This window comes from Macaca mulatta, chromosome 14 (assembly GCF_049350105.2).
Source record: "Macaca mulatta isolate MMU2019108-1 chromosome 14, T2T-MMU8v2.0, whole genome shotgun sequence".
Classification (NCBI taxonomy): Eukaryota; Metazoa; Chordata; class Mammalia; order Primates; family Cercopithecidae; genus Macaca; species Macaca mulatta.
Window position 1 is genome coordinate 108,785,397 of NC_133419.1, and position 23,163 is coordinate 108,808,559.

The window sequence follows — 23,163 nt, forward strand, 5'->3', positions numbered from 1 at the left end:
TTTTTCTTTACAGTAGCATTTTTCAACGTGATATTAATAGATGTAATTTGAGAAAAGGGTTTCTTGATCAAATAGTTTTGAAAATGCTGGGTCATTGCAGGACTTCTCAGAGGACTTTTAATATACTAATACACATTGTGAACCCCCAAGGCAAATATGGTGTTTCCCAACCCACAGTCCTATTACACAGTGTTTTGCAGTACTAGTGTTCTGCAAAACACACTTTAGGAACTGATACTTTAAAGAAAAAGTGTAGGCAATTCCTTAAATTTTAGGAATATATTTGAGGACCTTTGCAGTTTATTCTCTCATATGATTCTCTATGTGTTAGTGATGCTTCTGGATGATTTCCTCAACTCTCCTTTTTTAAATACTTGATTACTATATTTTAGGTAGAGATCTAATAGCTCTTGAGAGTCCCTACTTTTTGTCCACTCATTCAAAATTAAAAGATTTATCTTCTTGCCTGACTTCTAGCCACTTGTCATATTTTTACACAGATCATATAAACTATTAGCACTTGTTTTAAGCACAAAGCCTTCTGATGAGAATCACTAGTAAATCTGGATGAAAGATAAAGGAGCAAATGGACAAATGATCATAATTTTAGATTTCTTAGATGTAAAAGACTGTAGAAAGGCAATGGCATTAAGAAAGCAAAATTTAATGAAGCTAATAGGAGGGGAAATTTAAGACAGATTTGGGCCAGTCGCAATGGCTCATGCCTATAATCCCAGCACTTTGGGAGGCTGAGGCAGGCAGATCACTTGTGGTCAAGAGTTGGAGACGAGCCTGGCATGGTGAAAGCTTGTCTCTACTGAAAATACAAAAAGTAGCTGGGTGTGATGGCAGACACCTGTAATCCCAGCTACTGAGGAAGCTGAGGCAGGAGAATTGCTTGAACCTGGGAGGGGAAGGTTGCAGCGAGCCGAGATCGCACTGCTGCACTGCAGCCTGGGCAACGGAGAGAGATTCCATCTCAAAAAAAAAAAAAAAAAAAAAGACTGACATTTGATAGAACAGATGGGTAGATGCTAAAAAGATAATCAAAAATGGAATAGAAAGTATAATTATTGTATAGCAGAGAACTTTTGGAAGAGAGGAAAAAGAGTAAGAGGTAAATTGAAAACAAAGTCCAAGTGAAGAAGAAAGGACACATGAGAAAACTACAGAGGTCAACCACACTGTGGTGAACATTTTGGCCATTTTGATAGGTAAGTAACTACAGCCATCGGACTGGGAAGGAGCAGAGAGACAATCTAAAACAATAGTCTCTTGGTTTATTTGTTTTTTGAGAGGGGTTCTTGCTCTGTCACTCAGGCTGAAGTGCAGTGGCATGATCATAGCTCACTGCATCCTGGAACTCCTGGGCTAATTTTTGTTATTTGTTTGTTTGTTTGCTTGTTTAGAGATGGGGTCTTGCTTTGTTGCCTAGGCTGTAACTCTTGGCTTCAAACGATCCTCCTGCCTCGGCCTTTTGGGATTACAAGCATGAGCCACCAACACTCAGCCTCATTTCTTATATAATATAATTAATGTCCATAGAGGCTGTTACTTGCCCAAGGACTTATAGTTTATTATTGGTTTGCACAATAACCCATTCTCTGAACATTTTCAATGCTCCTTCTGCTACGCCCATCTTCTTGTCATGGTTGAAACAAGTTTTAATGGCATGATGTATGGGTGTGTGGGGGGGGTGGGGGGTGTGTGTGTGTGTATGTCTCCAGAGGGCAAGCTAGAATTTTGTATGATTTCTGTCCTGAGAAGTATTTTGGTTTGCATACAACTCAACTTCCCATCCACCCAAGTTAATTATTATGTTTACCCAAACCATTATTTTATTGCTATATTCTGAAAACAAAAGGAGAAATAGCTTTACACAATAGTAGCAATACAGATAACTGTCAGCAAACACCCGTGGCATCAGTAACAAATAACCCTCCCCTCTGTGCAATACTCAGTGACTACACTGCTACACTTAGTAACAGCAATGAACTTTAACACTGAAGTGGAGAAACTTCTGTGAAATGGCTAGCCTTGTTAGATAAGAAGTGCTGGGTATTGGGCAAAGCTGGGCACATACTGAATGTGATGTCCTAAAGCTTCATAAGTACTATGAAATAACTTTCCAAACCTTAAATGCTGTCCCATTTTTTTTTCCTGGAGAAGATGAAATTAATCAAGACAAGGATTTACTTGTGGAAATCCATGCATTTATTTACCTTAAATATATGCCAGGCACTAAAGATAAAATAAATAAGTTATAATCTCACATCAAGGTCCATACAGTCTCTGTACTGGGTAGAATCCAGGCTACACTGTTATAATAGACTACCAAGATATGGCAACTTAAATAAGGTAGAGCTTTATTTCTCTCTTATAATAGTAGTCCAGAGGCTGAGTGTGGTGGCTCATGCCTGTAATCCCAGCCCTTTGGGAGGCTGAGGCGGATAGATTACTTGAAGTCAGGAGTTTGAGACCAGCCTGGCCAACATAGTGAAACCCTATCTCTACTCAAAATACAAAAATTAGATGGACATGGTGGCAGTTGCCTGTAGTCCCAGCTACTCAGGAGGCTGAGGCAGGAGAATTGCTTGAACTCAGGAGGCAGAGGTTGCAGTGAGCTGAGATCATGCTACTGCACTCCATCCTGGGTAACAGAGACTCCATCTCAAAAAAAAAAAAAAAAAAGTAGTAGTCCAGAATGAGCGGTCCTGGATAATCAGGGGGCTCTGCCTCAACATCAGTTTCTAGGGTTCTCTGGTCATTTTCATTTCTTAGCAAGCAGGAAGGAAAAAGAGGAAGTGTGGGCAATTGACTTCTTCATGTAGATGAATGTCAGACTGCATACAATCCTTCTTATATCCCGTTGATCCAAATTTAGTGTCATGGCCACCACAATTAGCTGCAAGAGAAGCTGGGGAATATAGTCTCTCGATGGGTTGCTATGTGTCAGCTAAAACTCCTGGAGTTCTGTTAATAGATACTGGAGACTAGTCAGACGTTTTTCTCACAGACTTATAGCAAAGAAAGAAAATAATCTCAGCTCAAGGCAACCTCTACCTCCCAGATTCTCCTGCCTCAGCCTCCCAAGTAGCTGGGATTACAGGCGCATGCCACCACGCCTGGCTAACTTTTGTATTTTTAGTAGAAACAGGGTTTCACTGTGTTAGCCAGGCTGGTCTCAAACTCCTGACCTCATGATCTGCCCGCCTCAGCCTCCTAAAGTGCTGGGATTACAGGCATGAGCCACTGCACCAGCCCAGAAAGAAAATAATCAAACAATTGCAGAAAGAGCTGGCGAGTACTTAATTAAGTTTCAGTGACAGAACAGGAGGAGGAATTGTCATCTGTGCCTAGGGTGATGACCAGTTTCAGGGGATGTATCCCAAAGGAGGTGATGCTTGATTCTGGGACATGCTGGATTTATCAGTAGTAAGAGGACAGTAGGAAACAATAACAATAGAAAAAGAAGCCAGCCAGGCCAGGCATGGTGGCTCACACCTGTAATCCCAGCACTTTGGGAGGCTGAGGCGGGTGGATCACAAGGTAAGGAGTTCAAGACCAGTCTGGCCAAGATGGTGAAACGGCGTCTCTACCAAAAATACAAAAATTAGCCAGGCGTGGTGGCAGGCGCCTGTAATCCCAGCTACTTGGGAGGCTGAGGCAGGAGAATTGCTTGAACCTGGGGGGCGGAGGTTGCAGTGAGCCGAGATTGTCCCACTACAATCCAGCCTGGGTGACAGAGTAAGACTCCATCTCAAAAAAAAACAACAACAACAAAAAAAAAGAAGCCAGCCAGCCATGGTGGCTCATGCCTGTAATCCCAGCACTCTGGGAGACTGAGGTCAGCAGATCGCCTGAGCTCATGAGTTTAAGACCGCCTGGCAACACAGCAAAACCCCATCTCTACAAAAAAAAAAAAAAGGGGGGGGTTTCTTGTGAAGATAGCAGATGGAACATCTGTGTCTATTTTAGCTTTTTTTTTTTTCCCTGAAACCTTACTAAAATGACAATAGTATTTTTTCCAACCATAAATCCTTGAACAAGGAAAACAGGTAGCAGCCAAGAGCCACAAAATTTTGGAAGCAGGAAAGCAAATGGGGAATGGTAAATGAATTCGCAGATTCAAGAAAACTGATTTCTGAGCTAATGGTAAAAAAAAAAAATCTAAAACCCAACCCAATGTATACTCTTGAATCCCTCCCTCCAAAGACTTGGGAAATGGTGGCACCAGATACTTCTGGAAGTGGCAGTACTAAAATAAGGATCATTGAGTGTCAGTCTATTTAAGAAGGATGGGATTCTGCCATTTCTTCCCCCATTCCATATATCAAACAATTTTCTCTCCCCCGCCAACCACATTGGCAAAAAAACTGGAAACTTATTCTTTGAAAAGAATCAAAAATAGGGTCTTTGGCTGGAAGCACCAGGCATTTTGAGGTTGGGGTTCCTTATTGAAAGTAAGGGCTTTAAGTGAATATTGTCATGTTGGATGCTAAAACTGTCTAGCCCCCTTTCCCCACTCAGCTCCTCAAAGTGCTGGCAGTCAAGCCTTCACCCTTCAAGCAAAACCCTGGTAAAATTATTTCTGGGGATTCTGACCAAGCCAAGAGGAAAGAATTAAAGATACCAACATTTGAGTTTGCTGAATTAAATGGTCCAGCATGATCATCTTACAGTGAAGCATTTAGTCTTCATGAAAGATGACAAGAAATATTAGGAAATTTGTAATGTGAAACCTAGGGACCAAAACAAACAAACAGGAAACAGCAACTGGAGAAACAGAAACTTAATAAGGGAAAACGAGAATGTTAAAATACAAAAACAAAACCTGTCCTTAATTTTCTCTAAGAGATAATAAGGAAAAAATTGCAACCATAAAGGAACAGGATACTATATATATGTGTGTGTGTGTGTGTGTGTGTGTGTGTGTGTGTGTATTTTTTTTTTTTGAGTTGGAGTCTTGCTCTGTCATGCAGGCTGGAGTGCAGTGGCGCCATCTCAGCTCACTGCAAGCTCCTCCTCCCAGGCCCACATCATTCTCCTGCTTCAGCCTCCCAAGTAGCTGGGATTACAGGCGCCCACCACCACGCCTGGCTAATTTTTTGTAATTTTTTTAGTGGAGACGGGGTTTCACCATGTTAGCCAAGAGGGTCTTGATCTCCTGACCTCGTGATCCACCCACCTTGGCCCGGCCTCCCAACGTGCTGGGATTACAGGCGTGAGCCACTGCACCCCACCAAGATGATTTTTTTTAAAAAAAACAATAAAGGACTATAATCCAAAAAGTTCAATATGCAAATATTAGGCATTCTGGAAAGATAGAAGAGAAAAAACAGAGGAGAGAAAGAATTAGTAAAGCAATTCAAGAAAGTTTTCTAAAATGTAGGGACCTGAGTTTTCAGATTAGAATGGCCCAACACAATAGATGAAAGTAGAAACACTAAGGCAGTCATTAGGAAATTTCGGAGCACTGGAACCACAGAGAAGTTCCTACAAACCTCCAGAGAGAAAAAACAGGACACATTAAAAAAAAGATCGATCCGGAATCAGATTGGCTTGAGACTTTCCAAAAACAACAGTGGAAACTGAAAGGCAGTGGAGAAATGACTTCAAATTTTTGAGAAAGAAATAGCATCAACTGGAAAAAAAAAAAAGAATAAAAATCTGAGCGAATTCTCTGTCTTGCCATGTTATCACTCAACTGTGAGAGCAGAATAAATCAATATGCAAGATTTCAAAATATTACCTCATGCAACTTTTTTTAAGGAAGCTACTTGAAGATGTGCTACACACACACATTCACACACACAAGTAAACCAGGGGTGAAGAGGACATGGGGTACAAGGAACAGCTCCACCTCTGAAGAAAGGCAAGGAAACTCCCCAGGAAGATGGTGAAGGGAGATCTTAGGATCACATATGTGCTGCAGATACCAAGGACAGCCATGCCAGATTGGAGCAGGGCAGAAGGTTGTAGGAGAGACCTCAGGAAGATGAAATTGATAGAAAAGCTAATGGAAATAAACTTCTTACAATAAGGCAACTGGCAGAGTTTGAGATTGAATTATTGAGAAGTACATGGACAATTTAGCAAAAAGCAGAAAACAAGAAAAAGACGATGTGGTAGGGACATTTAGTGTTCATTCATAGCTAATGCTTCTTTTTTTTCTGGACACATGGGAGGATTATATTTCCCTTCTCTATTGCACTTAGGCAGAGTCATGTGAGTAGTTCTGGCCAGGGAATTTGAGCAGAAGTTGCATGTGGTGGTTTTAAAGCACAGCCTTCACCCCGCACCGCCCCCCACACCCACCACCCCCAGCCTAAAGGGATTCTCAGTCTGTTGCCCATCCCCCAGGCCGGAGTGCAGTGGTGTGATCTCAGCTCACTGCAGCCTCAACCTTTCCGGGCTCAGGTGATTTTCCCACCTCAGCCTCCCAAGTAGGTGGGACTACAGGTAGCTGGGACTACATGTTGGCCAGGATGGTCTTGATCTCTTGACCTCATGATCCTCCTGCCTCAGCCTCCCAAAGTGCTGGGATTATAGGCATGAGCCACTGTGCCCAGCTAAAGTTTGTGTTTTTATGTTATCTGTACACTTACCATATATCCTTACTTTTCCCATTCCCCCAACTTGTCAATATTGTTACACCATAATTTTAGTAAGGTCATTTCTTAGCACTTAGGTTACTCTGACCATGTAGATACTTTTCATTGTTGAGCCCTGGAATACGCTATGACTTTCTTTTCCTTTCCTGCACAACTTTTCCTTCCAGTTAATTATCTTGCATATTAGTCAAGATGGACCACGTTATGCTACAGTAACAAACAACCCAATTCTCAATAGGAAGAACATTAAAGAATTTGGGGCCAGGCCGATGGCTCACGCCTGTAATCCTAGCACTTTGGGAGGCCGAGGCAGGCCAATTGCTTGAGCCCAGGAGTTTGAGACTAGCCTGGGCAACATGGTGAAACTCCATCTCTACAAAGAAATACAAAAATTAGCTGGGTGTGGTGGCACGTGCCTGTAATCCCAGCTACTCAGGAGGCTGAGGCAGGAGAATTGCTTGAACCTGGGAGGTGGAGGTTGCAGTGAGCTGAGATCGTGTCACTATACTCCAGCCTGGTGACAGAGCGAGACTCCATCTAAAAAAAAAAAAAATAGACAAAAGAATGAACAGAATGAGTGTAAATGACTTGAAAATAAAAGCTGAATAATTTCAGAAGTAAAATGAAATGAGAAAAGGATTCACATCAGTTACAAATTCCAGGATGTAGAAAGATACATGAAACCATATGAAACAAAGCCATATAGAAAAAGTCATATGGAAACAAACAGCAGTCATAGAAATGGTGGGAGAATTACAACCCAAGAAAACATATCCTTTCGTTATGTTAGATCACGTAATCCACTGTGTTATATGGAATATAAAATAATCTTGAGAAGCTGGTCATTGTCTCATTATTGTTCTGCAAAAGGATACCAGAAAGCACTGGAATAAGTGCCGAAGTCTTTTATACACTTTCTGGTACCGTATCAAATAGAAAATAAGCATCCTTTCATTAACACCTTGAAGACAATTAGTGAAGCTAGAAACATTTCTCTTTAATTTCCAAATAAATTATTTCCATTTTCACACATAACTTGTTCTGCCTTCCAGAATCCACTGCAAAGTACAATTTGAATTACTACCCATTTAAATGCATTAGTTCTTTAGAAAATGTGGATGATTTCACCTATATGTGTATAGAGTGTGCAATTTTCAGCCCATTTCTCCCCTTTTGACTTTACAAATCTCTACTCTAAGTATTGAAAAGAAATAAACTTTTTTTATATTTCTCTTTTATTCTCCCATTTCCTCAGCATTTGAATGCTGTCTGGGCACAAGCTAATGAGGTATGAATGTATTCAGTTGTTTATTTGTTCATTTACAAATACTGGTAGGACTCATGCATGCCCAGTTCAGTTTTAAACACTAGGGATACAACGTTTAAAAAAGAAAAAAAGACTAGGCGTGGTGGCTCATGCCTGTAATCCCAGCACTTTGGGAGGCCAAGGCGGGCAGATCACTTGAGCTCAGGAGTTCAAGACCAGCCTGGGCAACATGGCGAAACTTCATTTCTACAAAAAAATACAAAAATTAGCTAGGCAAGGTGGCAGGCGCCTATAATCCCAGCTCCTGGGATGCTGAAGTGGGAGGATCAGTTGAGCCTGGGAGGCAAAGGTTGCAGTGAGCCAAGATCGTACCACTGCACTCCAGACTGGGCCACAGAGCAAGACCCTGTCTCAAAAAAAAAAAAAAAAAAGACAAAATCCTTGCTCTCATAGAGCTTATCTTCTAATCGGGTTATAACCAAATAAACTGTAAAATTTATATAGGATGTCAGAATGTATTAATTGCTACAGAGGAAAACAGAGTGTAAATGCTGAACAGAGAGTCCTAGGGACAGTAAGAAAGCATCACTATCATAAAATGATTATCTGTCATGATAGAAAAATAAAAAGTATCCATAGGGGAATTGATTCATATATTCAAAGGGGAAATATGACCCATTACGTCTTGTCAGTATATATATGGCCTCTACAACCACAGACTTGATTTTTGATGGAAAGACCCTGGCATTACACAAAGAAAAAGAATCTTAAGATTGTTTGTATGAAGAAAGAATATTCTAAGTTACAAGTGCCAAGTTTCAGAATCTTAGACGAGAGCAGGGAAAGAGTCAATAATAATCAAAGGAGTAGGGAGGCTTGTGTTTTAGCCTCTTGAAAACAGTGCTGAGGGCCACAAGGCAAGTGAAGCAAATAAAATAAAGCATCAACACAACGACTGTTCCCAGAAGGGCAGTAGGAATGTAATGTCATGCTGAAAAACAGGCACCCACAAAGCTAATGCATTCACAGGCTACTTGATGCCAAGAGACTCTGGCATCAAAGTACTTTTGTCCTCTAAATGCCTATTTTACAATTGGCAAAGCCACAAGAAGGGCATTTCCAGGGTGGGAACATCTGGTTCATTTTACCTAAGTAAGTCAGCAAGTGCTTACTATTTTGTTGCTTTTTTAAGAGGCCTGTGCATATCCAACAAAGTTCATTATAATAACACATAAGATCTATATAATGTTGCCATTTTCACTTTTTTTTTTTTTTTTTTTTTTGAGATAGGGTCTCAATCTGTCACCCAGGCTGAAGTACAGGGGCGCAGTCATAGTTCACTGCAAACTTGGACTCCTGAGTTCAAGCTATCCTCCCACCTCGGACTCCCAAAGCACTGGGATTATAGGTGTGAGCCACTGTGCCTGGCATCTACTAAAAATAATCTTGAGCAGTCCAGGGCCTCTGGAGTTTTGTCCTTCATTTAACAACAGCATCTTATCTTCAGTGCCTTTTAGGAAACTAAACAACTGTTTACTCTGAGATATCATTTACATTTTTTAGAACCTCAGCAATCATGTCATTTGTGTAAAATTCCAAATTCCCCAACGTATAATTCACACTTGATTGCATTAATCATATATTAAGTAATTCTTTGTAAATGTTTGCAAACTCCAGTGCTGTCAAATAATTCCTTGTCTATTTATTATTTTAGGAAAAATAATTAAATAGAGGAAAATCAAGCAGTTAAAAATGTTTATATAAACAAAGCAACCACTTTGTCTCATTATGCTAAAGCAAATATGTGTAAGAATGAACCTTGTGGATGAATAAAGCAAGTATGGCATATACATACGATGGAACATTATTCCATTCAGTAGAAGGAAATTCTGTCATAGGCTACAACATGGATGGACCTTGAGGACACTGTGCTAAGTAAAATAAGCCAGTCAGGCTGGGCGTGGTGGCTCATGCCTATAATCCCAGCACTTTGGGAAGCCGAGGTGGGCAGATCACCTGAGGTCAAGAGTTTGAGACCAGCCTGGCCAACATGCGAAACTCCGTCTCTACAAAAAATACAGAAATTAGCTGGATACAGTGGCGCATGCCTGTAGTCCCAGCTGCTTGGGAGGCTGAGGCAGGAGGATCACTTGAACCCAGGAGGTGGAGGTTGCAGTAAACTGAGACCGCGCTATTGCATTCCAGCCTGAACAACAAGAGTGAAACTCCGTCTCAAAAATAAAAATAAAAAAGACCAGGTGCTGTGACTCACGCCTGTAATCCCAGCACTTTGGGAGGCTGAGGCGGGCAGATCATGAGGTCAAGAGATCAAGACCATCCTGGCCAATATGGTGAAACCCCATCTCTACTAAAACTACAAAAAAATTAGCTGGGCGTGGTGGTGCGTGCCTGTAGTCCCAGCTACTCAGGAGGCTGAGGCAGGAGAATCACTTGAACCTGGGAGGTGCATGTTGCAGTGAGCCGAGATCGCGCCATTGCACTCCAGCCTGGCGACAGAGCGAGACTCTGTCTCAAAAAAATAAATAAAAATAAAAAATAAAACAAGCCAGTCAGAGGACAAATTCTGTGTGATTCCACCTATACATGAGGTATCTAAAATAGTCAAAACTCACAAAAGCAGAAAGTGGAATGATGGTTCTTGGAGGCTGTGGGCTAGGGAAATGGAGAGTTGCTGTTCTTAGGGATAGGGTTTTAGTCATGCAAGATGAGAAATTTCTAAAGATCTACCGTACACCGTGGCACATATAATTAACAATGCTGTACACTTCACTGTACACTTACAAATTGTTAAGAGGCTAGATCTCATGCTATGTGTCCTTCACTAGAGTTTTTTTTAAAAACTGAACTTCAGTCTTATAAAACTATGTTGAAAGATATAAGAGATTTGTGAGCTTGTTTTGTACCATTTTTTTCTTACAAAGTCGATGTTGACTCTATCGGTCAGGTCCTTGGTTGCCTGCAACAAAACCAGCTTGAGAACCTTATTCAGAAAAGGGAGTTAGTAGAAGCATGTTTGAGGTGCAGAGACTTGATGGGAAGGTGGAGAACCAGGCTTGGAATGAATCAGAAGATCCCGGGAGTCCGGGCAGTAAGAACTGCAGGAAGCCAGTGTGGTCCCCATGATGCTGTTGCCCCCTTTCTGCCTGCTCACCCCCTGCCATAAGAAGCTCCAAATGGCCAGTCGGCAGCTTCAGCTGTTAATTCAGTAGAAGCATCACGGGGTTTTCTAGTGAAAGCATTTCTCCCTTGAATACTAAAACCTTTATATCAGCAAAGTTCAGAGTCACAGGGATTAGATACAACAAAAAATTTTAGTGACTCATTAAGTGGAATTGTGAGAGGCACCATCACCCTATTTTCACCCTTTGCTTGCCATACCACAGCTTCTGTTTATGGGGAAAAAATACCACCTACTATCTTGCTCACTAATTTAGAACATAGACATCCTGAATGATTATGCTAAAATCTTACAAGGTGTCATCTCCTGGAAATGGGCATACCTACCTGTTAATAACCCATTTCACAGTTTTATAGGGCCAGACGCCTCTAGGTGATAGTGGTGTGATATGATCAATGAATCCCATGGCGTCATTCCATTTCCCTATCTCCACCACTGTTAAGTGAATTACTTGATCTGTGGCAATGTGTAGGATAGCATGACTATGTATAAGACATTCTGTATGTTCATGGATGGTGGTACTAGCATGGCCTAAATCCAGATTAAATATATTACAATGAGGACATATCTGTGTCCCCTCCATGATGGTCCCCCAGAGTATGGTACCATATTCAGGATGTCGGTAGCTGCTGGAAAACTGGGTGGTAAGCAATAAGCAATAACAGTTCAGGCCAACCTAGGTAAGATTAAGTCTACTGAGCCCAGGTACAGCCTCCATCTCCCTACCATGAGTTCAAAGTAGGATAAAAATACTGATTGATAATTGTAGGACAGAACATTTTGTTCCATTGGTTATGAAAATTTTTTCATGGAGGGGACTTTTGGTGGCCATTCACATAAGATACAAGTATGCGCATACTCTAGACTCATCAACAGACCTCTTCCTCAAACCTCCTAATTACCAGCCCCCTGATCTTGTTTTTTACCCAACATGCCAAACCCTTCATGTCTGCTCATGAATTGGTGTGGATCTTTACCTACATCTCTCCATCTCTTCCTCTGGAAAAAGCAGACAGTGAGATGTAGCACTAGAGGTTCCACAAATGGAACTTTTTCACTGACCTTCAAGTTCTCCATTGAGTGGGGCTTACTGATGCTAGCATATTGTTTAGAGCCATTTGTAAGGCAGACTTGAATTTTTTTTCCTCTATTATTATAGGGAAATCCAGACAAGGCCATGAGTTGAGAGTGTGCTGTAAGAATAGATGTGCTGAGTCTGTGAACTTTGTTATTCCAGGTCCATTCAGGTCCCACTCGATATTCCTTCCTATATATGCGACCTCTCTTTGGTGATAAAGCTCCAGCCTGGTGAATCAGAACACCCAGCTCATGATGGACATTCAGATTGCACAGTCACTTGGTGTTCCACCGTCAGGCATTTAGTCTCTATCAAAGCCAAGTTATAAGCCAAGAATTATTTTTCAAAAGTATAATAGTATATGACAAAGAAAGCATGCCTTTTTTTTTTTTTTTTTTTTTTTTTGAGATGGAGTCTCGTTCTGTTGCCCAGGCTGGAGTACAATGGCGCGATCTAGGCTCACTGCAAGCTCCGCCTCCTGGGTTCATGCCATTCTCCTGCCTCAGCCTCCCGAGTAGCTGGGACTACAGGTGCCTGCCACCACACCCGGCTAATTTTTTTATATTTTTAGTAGAGACAGCGTTTCACCATGTTAGCCAGGATGGTCTCTATCTCCTGACCTTATGATCCACCATGCCTGGCTAATTTTTTTGTATTTTCAGTAGAGACGGGGTTTCACCATGTTAGCCAGGATGGTCTTGATCTCCTGACCTCATGATCCACCTGCCTCAGCCTCCCAAAGTGCTAGGATTATAGGCGTGAGCCACCGCGCCTGGCCGAAAGCATGCCACTTCTGTAATTGTCCAGTGGAGGCTTCCTGGGCCTGATGGAGCATTCCAGGCTACTAGAGGTACTTTAGGCAGGTACCATTAGATCTGATGGGCCAAATGGCAATGTTGCTTGCATTGTAGCTTGGACCAGCCAAAGGGACTTCTCTTGCTTTCAGCTCTATCAAAGCTAGCAGGCTTTGGGGTTTCCCACTTAATGGATCAGAGAAGCACATTATACTGATAATGTTTCCTCTGAAATTAAAAAAGTTTCACTTGCTGGACAAGGTGGCTCACACCTGTAATCCTAGCACTTTGGGAGGCCAACGCAGGCGGATCACCAGAGGTTGGGAGGTCGAGACCAGCCTGACCAACATGGAGAAACCCCATCTCTACTAAAAATACAAAATTAGCCAGGTGTGGTGGTACATACCTATAATCCCTGCTACTCGGGAGGCTGAGGCAGGAGAATCGCTTGAGCCTGGGAGGCGGAGGTTGTGGGGAGCCAAGATCACACCATTGCACTCCAGCCTGGGCAACAAGAGTGAAACTCCATCTCAGAAAAAAACAATAAAAAAATTTAAAAATAAAAATGGTTCACCAAGTATTAGGCTTTTTTTTTTCTCAGTAGGGGGTATAAGATACGGTAACTTTTCTTCTTTGGAGAGGTTTCATCAACATACCCCTGATTAAAGGGCTCCCTTCCCCCAAGAAGCTTCACAGAGATTGCTGGCTACTGTATTTTCATTGGATATATCTTTAGGATACACGTATTTCTGAATATATAATTTATCCACCCCCTGGAACACTGATAATGCTCGCAGCAACTCAAGTGACCTCAGTGTGAGAACATAAGACCACACTAGTAATAGACATAATGTTGGGCACCTTTCTTTTTTTGCACTGCTAGTATCTCTTGCCCTCAAACTTCCTCACTCTCTCTGATATTTCTCCTGTTTTTACAACAGCTATGTATGTGGCTTAGACCCAATCAACCATTCATTCATTCACTAAGGTGCACTGGGTGCCCACTATGTGCTAGGTACTTGAAAACCATTGATATTCAACAGTGAGCAGTATTGACATGGCACCTGCATGCCTCTGATAATCAGCAAGCCAGTAGCATGGATCCAGAAAGAGGAAAGGAGGGAAAAGGATGCTATACAAGAGTACTGACCTTGAACACACAATGATCCTGCCCACAGCCTAAGAAACGACTCTAGCCAAACAGAGCAGCCATTTGTCCTTCTATGGAGTGATTAGGAAGAGGGTTAAAGTGTGCCTCCAGTTCTCATTTATGGGGAGAGGAAGATTGAATGGAACTTCCATTTCTTCCTATAGCAGAAGCATAAATGTGAGGAAAAAGGAAGAGTTTCTCCTGATATTAGCAGTATTCCTTGCCACTGTTGAGTGCCCACTTGGGATTGGTTATAATTAATTCATAGTGACACCAGCCTGCCTGGTTGAGTGATTTTCCCCAGAAACATTCAGCTGCAGGCTGGACTGATCCCGAGATAGAGGTTTCCCAGATGAATATGACAGAGGGATAGGGGCTTGGAAATTGAGATATTTCCAAGAGAACAATTATAATGATGTCTCATTGAACTCAAGATATGGAAGAAGGCAAAGATAGGAGAGTATTAGTGGGTAGAAAGTGACAGAGTTGGTCAGTGGATTACAAATCTTGATGAAACCAAAGAATCACCACAGTCAAAAAGAATAGACAGGCTGGCAGGCTCTGAGGTCTTGATATTTTTAGTGGACTGTGTAAATTTCCAATTTTGGAAGTAATTAATATTTCTGATGAAAAACAAATAGATAAGAAAGGAAGAATAGAGAGAAAGGTTTATTAGAGATGAGGAAGTCCAGGAATTTGAGAAGTGACACCAGGCAGCTCATCCAAATGGATGTTGAAATCAGTAAGCAGAATGACAGGAACTGAAACAGAAAGAAAAACAAAGTGCTAAAATCTTTAGTACATGGAGAATGACCAAGCAGTTGGCAGATGACAGCAGATGATAGAGCCAGATGGCATAAGCCTCAAAGGAGCAGGGATTTTTTTTACAACAGGGGTTGGAAAAGAATAATTATCAGGAAGTTGCACTGGGGAAACAGGAGCCGTCTCCTCCTGATCCTAGAGAATGGGCAATGTGAGTGTGCTGCAGGGGAAGCAGTGTTCTCAGGGACCAGCAGTTTTCACTTAAGGCAAGCAGAGGAGACTGCTCCTCTGGCAATGGGATAAGATTTGCTGATAGTGTAGCCTTCAAAGTATGAAAGAACCAGCAGCTTTCTTTTATAATTAAAACCAGATCTTCCACTTGAGAGGGACAAGGGACTGCTAGGAGCTTATAACCCCAATCCCTCTCCTCCAAAATTCACCTTCCCCATCATCACATTACCCTCACACTGTATTTAGGGGTTTTGTGTCTGCTTTATCATTCTTGCCAGAGAATAGTCTCACCTCTTCATTCCCTCATAACACGAGAGACCAGATTAGAATCCATGCCATTTATTTCTCTCTTCCTTCCTTGCTTCTGTTCTTTTCTTCCCTCCATTCCCCAACCCCACAATTTTTTGCCTTCCCTTAAATCATCCATTAATTCAGGGAGACTTTTTTTTTTCTTTTTCTTTCTTTTTTTTTTTTTGAGACAGAGTCTCTGTTGCCCAGGCTGGAGTGCAGTGGTGTGATCTCAGCTCACTGCAACTTCCACCTCCTGGGTTCATGCAATTGTCCTGCCTCAGCCTCCCGAGTAGCTGGGACTACAGGCACGCGCCACCACACCTGGCTAATTTTTGTATTTTTGGTAGCACACCACCACGCCTGGCTAATTTTTGTATTTTTGGTAGCACGCCACCACGCCTGGCTAATTGTTGTATTTTTGGTAGCATGCCACCACACTGGCTAATTTTTGTATTTTTGGTAGTGACGGGGTTTCACTATATTCGCCATGTTGGTCTCGAATTCCTGACCTCGGCCTCCCAAAGTGCTGGGATTACTCAAGTGAAAGCCACTGCACCAGGCCCATTCAGGGAGACTTTCAAATCCTAGAGGGAAATAGATATAAAGAATCATACTACAAGATATTGTTGCTTAAAAATAATTGTTATTCATCATCGACTCTTGAGTTCCTTACAGGGAGGCCTCCCGACCTAGTGCTTTTAGTGTCTGTTCCCTACCTTCTCATAATTCCTTCAAGAACTTCTAGAGGCCAGGCGTGGTGGCTCAAGCCTGTAATCCCAGCACTTTGGGAGACCAAGACGGGTGGATCACAAGGTCAGGAGATCGAGACTATCCTGGCTAACACGGTGAAACCCCGTCTCTACTAAAAAATACAAAAACCGCCGGGCGCGGTGGCTCACGCCTGTAATCCCAGCACTTTGGGAGGCCGAGGCGGGCGGATCACAAGGTCAGGAGATCGAGACCACAGTGAAACCCCGTCTCTACTAAAAATACAAAAAATTAGCCGGGCGCGGTTGTGGGCGCCTGTAGTCCCAGCTACTCGGGAGGCTGAGGCAGGAGAATGGCGGGAACCCGGGAGGCGGAGCTTGCAGTGAGCCGAGATTGCGCCACTGCACTCCAGCCTGGGCGACAGAGCGAGACTCCGTCTCAAAAAAAAAAAAAAAAAAAAAAAAAAAAGTACAAAAACCTAGCCGGGCGAGGTGGCGGGCATCTGTAGTCCCAGCTACTCAGGAGGCTGAGGCAGGAGAATGGCGTGAACCCGGGAGGCGGAGCTTGCAGTGAGCTGAGATCCGGCCACTGCACTGCAGTCTGGGCGACAAAGCAAGACTCTGTCTCAACAAAAAAAAAAAAAAAAAAAAAAAAAAAAGAACTTCTAGAGACCTAAGTGCCTCAACTTACGGGAGGAAGGTCAAGAGAAAGATAGCTGCTCCCTCCACACCTCTAAAAGACCTGCCTTTCAGTTCAAGTTTTCCATCTGAAGGCCTGCTTCTTCCACCAGATGATTGATAGCAGCAGCGCGCAATTGTTTTAGGAAAAGCACTACCTGCAGAACAACTATATTCGAATCTGAAGCCCCACAGACCCACACACAGAAACTAGAAATCAGGTTACTGCGTAGAAATGACAGGTGTTACACTGAGTCCTTTTATTCCCAACTAATTATTAATAAGTTTTGTTTTATCATGTGTATTACATATACTTTGCTATAATTTTATTCTGTAGGATGATTTGCCAAGTGTATTCTAAATGTGTTTTCAAAATTAAATACAATCAGTTAATAGGGTTGCCTATTTTAAAAAGAAAATAAAGATAAGTTTTTGAAAAGATAGTACTTCCTGGCCGGGTGTGGTGGCTCATGCCTGTAATCCTAGCACTTTGGGAGGCTGAGGCTGGTGGATCATCTGAGGTCAGGAGTTCGAGACCAGTCTGGCCAACATGGTGAAAACTCATCTCTACTAAAAATACAAAAATTAGCTGGGCAAGGTGGCGGACACCTGTAATTCCAGCTACTCGGGAGGCTGAGGCAGGAGAATTGCTTGAACTTAGGAGGCAGAGGTTGCAGTGAGCCGAGATCATGCCATTGCATTCCAGCCTGGGCAACAGAACAAAAACTCTGTCTCAAAAAAAAAAAAAAAAGAAAAGAAAAGAAAAGAAAACATAGTATTTCCTACAGTGTAAAACATGCCTCTGTGTAACATATAAGCATTTCAGCATTGAGTTTTCAGCCACAAAAAGCATTTTTTAAATATTCTAGTAATGGTAAATTAAATGGATAGGAGGGAAAAAAGTTATGCAGACTTGGTGCTGAGTAAATTCAAGCTTTCAGTCTAAGAACATGGCCATAATTAGATTTCTCTTAAGACACTGCACATCTGCCTAAATTCACACATATAAAGATGAGTGACAAAACAATAACAAATTAGTTATGCCTCAAAGTTAAAATATAGCAACTGCATTATTCATAGCCTGCCAAAGATGGTGGGAGATTTTTTCTTATTGTCAAGTTCTTTTCTTTTTTTTATTTTTAGAGTCTAAGCATCGGGTTGGTGAAAAATTCAATTTCTCTATAATACTATAGTCCTTGACAAAAGTTTTTCAAAAATAGCCACTTGGGAATCTCTCTACTAAGAATTCTGAGGAGAAACAGGGAAGCAGGAGAAATAGAAAAAAAGAGGAGGTAAAATGGTTTGCACTCCCACAACAAAGCTATTTATGGCATCAGGTCACTGAACTGAGCTGTGATTTCAGCAATGAGGACAAGTAGGAAAGTATGACAGTACCAAATAACCCACTGGCCATTCACAAAGATCTTGGTGCCTCAGGCATGTAGTCAGATGAGTTTGCTAAAAGACCATTGACAAACTGGAAACAGTCGCATGGGATCTCTGGCTTATACAACATTTAGCACTTTCCCTCTCCAATTAGGTGAATTAATCCAATATTGGCCGAGCGCAGTGACTCACACCTGTAATCCCAGCACTTTGGGAGGCTGAGGCAGGTGGATCACGAGGTCAAGAGATGGAGACCATCCTGGCCAACATGGTGAAACCCCTTCTCTACTGAAAATACAAAAATTAGCTGGGGGTGGTGGCGTGCGCCTGTAGTCCCAGCTACTCGGGAGGCTGAGGCAGAAGAATCGCTTGAACCCGGGAGGTGGAGGTTGCAGTGAGCCGAGATCGCACCACGGCACTCCAGCCTGGGTGAAAAAGTGAGACTCCGTCTCAAAAAAAAAAAAAAAAAAAAAGAAAACTCCAATATAACAAACATTTTATGACATCTGTCATTTGCCATGCAATATGATTGACATAACAGCAAATCCAGTCAGCATATCGAGAAAATTAACATATCATAATGGCAGTATGCCAGTGGTTCAGAGGAACCATAAGAAGAGTACCTAAGAGAGAGGTGAGTGGCAGGGAAGGCTGCTCAGATGGTATGATTATTGAGCTGACTACTGAAGCAGAAATAGGAGTTTCTTAGACAGAAAAGGGGGTAGAAGACATTCCAGATAGATAAAACAACATGTGGAGGGGCAAGAAACATAAAACAGTATAGCCTTGCCACCTTGCCTCATGATTCAGCCAGGAAACAGATGGCACAATTGTAGGTTAACCGAGAAGAGTTTAATGAAGTGACTATTTCCAGAGATAGAGTCAGCATCGAGGACACTAATAAAGGATGGTGAAGCACTCAGAGATAGCAACAGTGGGAAGCCATTAGCCACCTGGTTGGAAGAGGAGAGGACAGAGAATGGTATTACCAGAACATGGTGACTGCTGTAGCCATGCGAAAGGGTCTACCCAACAGAAACCCTGACTAGAAGCAGAGGAATACCACCACTGCTAAACCACAGCCCAGCAGAAGCAAAGAGAGGGTTAAATACTCTGACTTCTCTTTCCTTCCATCGCCAGCCGACACCTCCCATTGGCTGAACCGCCCTGCAAGCCAGAGGGCAAGGGGCTTTGGGAAAGCTTTCTGTGGAGGACAGCTTCCTCAGGCATAGAGAAGGATGGAAACCAGATCTGGAGAGGCATACAGAGAATCACTAGCACACCTCGGATTCATATCCCAGGTCCATACAGTCTCCTGTTTCTTGAATAGGTGTAACACAAGACTGTACCTGTAACTAATACTGTGACAAGTCTGCTGTCTTAGTGAGTTTGGGCTGTTATAACAAATTACCACAGAATGGGGATTTAAGCAACAGAAATTTAGTTCTCACAATTTTGGAGGCTGGAAGTGGATGATCAGGGAGATTACGGTGCCAGCATGGTCAGGTTCCAGTGAGGGCCCTCTTCTGGGTTGCAGACAGCCATCTTGTATCCTCACATGGTAGAAAGAAAGAGGACTAGAGCGCTCTCTGGGGTATCCTTTTTTTTTTTTTTTTTTTTTTTGAGACGGAGTCTCTCTCTGTCGCCCAGGCTGGAGTGCAGTGGCACGATCTCGGCTCACTGCAAGCTCCGCCTCCCGGGTTCACGCCATTCTCCTGCCTCAGCCTCCCGAGTAGCTGGGACTACAGGCGCCCGCCACATCGCCCGGCTAATTTTTTGTGTGTGTGTATTTTTAGTAGAGACGGGGTTTCACGTGTTAGTCAGGATGGTCTCGATCTCCTGACCTCATGATCCGCCCACCTCGGCCTCCCAAAGTGCTGGGATTACAGGCGTGAGCCACCGCATCCGGCCTTCTCTGGGGTATCTTTTTTTAAGGGCACTGAATCCCATTCATGAGGGTTCCACCCTCATGACCTAAATTACATCCCAAAGGCCTCACCTCCTAATCCTAATACCACCACATTAAGGTTAGCATTTCAACATAAGAATTTGGGAGGGACACAGACGTTCTATCCATACTACAGCCCTTGTTGCTTTTTCCTAAACTGATAGAAAGACGAGTTCATTAAATTTTATGACGAATGAGATTCTTAAGATCTGGTTTGTTGTGCAACCTGTGCCCTTCACTCAATCTTTCAATATGCTTATTTTTAACCACAGCTATGTAATAATCTATCAGATTTTTAAAAGCAAAAACAATCAGACAGTACGAGATGACATAGCATGTAAGTGCTTATTTGTCTATCTAAAAATAACTGCTACTTTCGTGTTCTGTCAGTGTATGAAACTTGCATATTAGTCTTGTAGAATATTTTTGTTCACTTGAGATACCTCATATTTTATTTATAAATTCTAGTTAAATCATATTAAGATATCTTCAAATGTTATTATGGTGCTAGATTGTTGGAAGGAGAAGAAAAAGAACAAGTTGTCCTTATACAACCTTTTTTCTGTTTATTTTTCAGATCAATAACCCGATCTTATTACCGCAACTCAGTTGGTGGATTTTTAGTATTTGACATTACCAACCGGCGATCTTTTGAACATGTGAAAGATTGGCTAGAAGAAGCAAAAATGTATGTACAGCCGTTTCGGATTGTATTTCTGCTAGTGGGACATAAATGTGATTTAGCTTCACAACGTCAAGTTACAAGGGAAGAAGCTGAAAAACTGTCAGCAGACTGTGGAATGAAGTATATAGAAACCTCAGCAAAGGATGCTACAAATGTTGAAGAATCCTTCACAATCTTGACAAGAGACATATATGAACTTATTAAAAAGGGAGAAATTTGTATTCAGGATGGCTGGGAAGGGGTTAAAAGTGGTTTTGTTCCAAATACTGTGCATTCTTCTGAGGAAGCAGTAAAGCCCAGGAAAGAGTGCTTCTGCTGACTTCAAACGTGCCAAAGAACTCACAGGAACAGATTGGCTGTCATTTCAGGATAAATACCAACATTAACAGCAGAATGATGCAATAAAAGCATTTAAAAAGGTTACAAACCCACACCAATACTATTTTGTAAGGTATTTGATTCAGAGCGCTATGCTTACTTGTTACACTACTAGACTGGGTATTTTGCTAAATTGTCAAGCAAAGCAGACAACCTTTTTCTTGAAAGTACCTCCATTCTCACTTCGTTAGCATATGCTGACCTTAGTGTCCAGCTATGTCAATATTACTCATTTTTCTTGACAGTTCAAATGGATTTTTGTGAATATATAATCAATTGAAAAGATTTTATTAGGAATTACATTCTCTTGAGTTAATTAATATTGAATAGCAAAATGCATTTAAATATGCACTGTTCACCTGCAGAATAAACAATCTCAGAAGTATCGACTAGGACGTAAATAGCAGTTCCTTGTATAAGGTACCAGGTTTTCTCCTCATTGTCTGGAAATGTTTACCCTCCCTTAATTTTGCCTCAACACAAGAAAATAAGTTTTATGTTCATTTTTGTTCTCTAATTTATTGCTTCTAAAAATGCATTATGTTTTACAAATATATCTAAAGGATCCAAGCACACTATTTTAAGCAAATATTTGTAAAATTAAAAACAGAGGACCGCTCACCAAATGTTTGAAATGTTGATTTTTTTTTTTTTTTTTTTTTTTTTTTTTTGAGACAGGATCTTGTTTTGTCACCCAAGCTGGAGTGCAGTGGGGCAATCTTGGCTCCCTGCAACCTCTGCTTCCTGGGTTCAGGTGATTGTCAGTACCTTACCTCAGCCTCCTGAGTAGCTGGAACTGCAGATGTGCACCACCATGCCCGGCTAATTTTTGTATTTTTAGTAGACACGGGATTTTTCCATGTTCCCCAGGCTGGTCTCCAACTCCTGGCCTCAAGCAATTCGCCCACCTCAGCCTCCAAAGTGCTGCTGTGCCCGGCCTATCAGCAGCAAATGTTTTGCTGTTACAGTGTACTGTTCATATTTAGACAAGAAAAACTAAATTTATTTATGTATTGACATTTTCAAAGAAAGTAAATGCAATTTGCCTTGAACTATTGTCAAAATTATTAATATAGGTAAACATAGAATGTTTTTAATAATAGCATTTTTGTCCAAGTAAATTTCCAAATTTCCTCATTTCCAATATGAAAAGAATGCAGAAAAGATTTTTCTGTGCAAGGAAAATTGGTTAGATGTTTGATATATTTAGCCTTCAAATTGCATTTTACAATCTCATCAGTACAAGTGAAGATAGAATAATCAATTAAGACAGTAAAATGACTTTTGAGTTTCCTAACTTTTAACTTATTGATTAAACTCTCCTGGAAGGGATATTTTGATCATAGTGTCAAATATTTTATAATGTACATTTCTATTCTGTCCTGTACACTTCTTAATCACAAAAGAGTACCAAGTGAAGTTTTTTGGAGTCATAAAGTTTTTACTCTTAACCTTTAATTGCTTCATTTGTTTGAAAACCAAAGAGGCATAGTAGAAAGAATATTTGATAAGAAACCAGAAAACTTGGTTACCAATATCTAACCATGAGTAAGTCACTTGACCTCTCTAAGCACCATTTTTCTTATTTGTAAAATTAGGCTAATAACCCATTAGTGTGTTTCATGGAAAATTATTTTGAGAATCTAGTGAATCATGCAACAAACGCTTTGTAAATAGAGTAAGCATTTTACAGATTTGAGAATGATATGCTGCTCATGGGCATACTATTATATTTGCAACGGGTGAGAATTTTGTTTTCTCATAATTTTTCCTTTCATTCCTATACAGAGGGAGTAGAAAAAGATGTGTGTTTTCGTGGACCCGTAGGAATTCCTGATTGATGCATATCCTCTAGCTTATTTTGTGGGGGCGGGGGAGGAGAGGGAGGGATCTCGTTCTGTTGACCAGGGTGGAGTGCAGTGGCATGATCACAGCTCACTGCATCCTGGACCTCCCAGTCTCTAGCGAGCCTCCCACTTTAGCCTCCTGCTAGCT

The 23,163-nt window shown here is 41.7% G+C and overlaps 1 protein-coding gene across 1 annotated transcript in view; it reads left to right on the top strand.

The window, feature by feature from the left end:
* RAB39A (RAB39A, member RAS oncogene family) overlaps window positions 1-22,619 on the top strand; it is a 35,948-nt gene extending 13,329 nt beyond the window's left edge. Inside the window, exon 2 of the mRNA XM_001103335.5 lies at window positions 20,683-22,619. Within this exon, the coding sequence (XP_001103335.1) occupies window positions 20,683-21,109 (427 nt within the window). The 3' untranslated portion in view covers window positions 21,110-22,619. The remainder of the gene's footprint in view (window positions 1-20,682) is intronic.
* The last annotated feature ends 544 nt before the right edge of the window (window positions 22,620-23,163 follow it).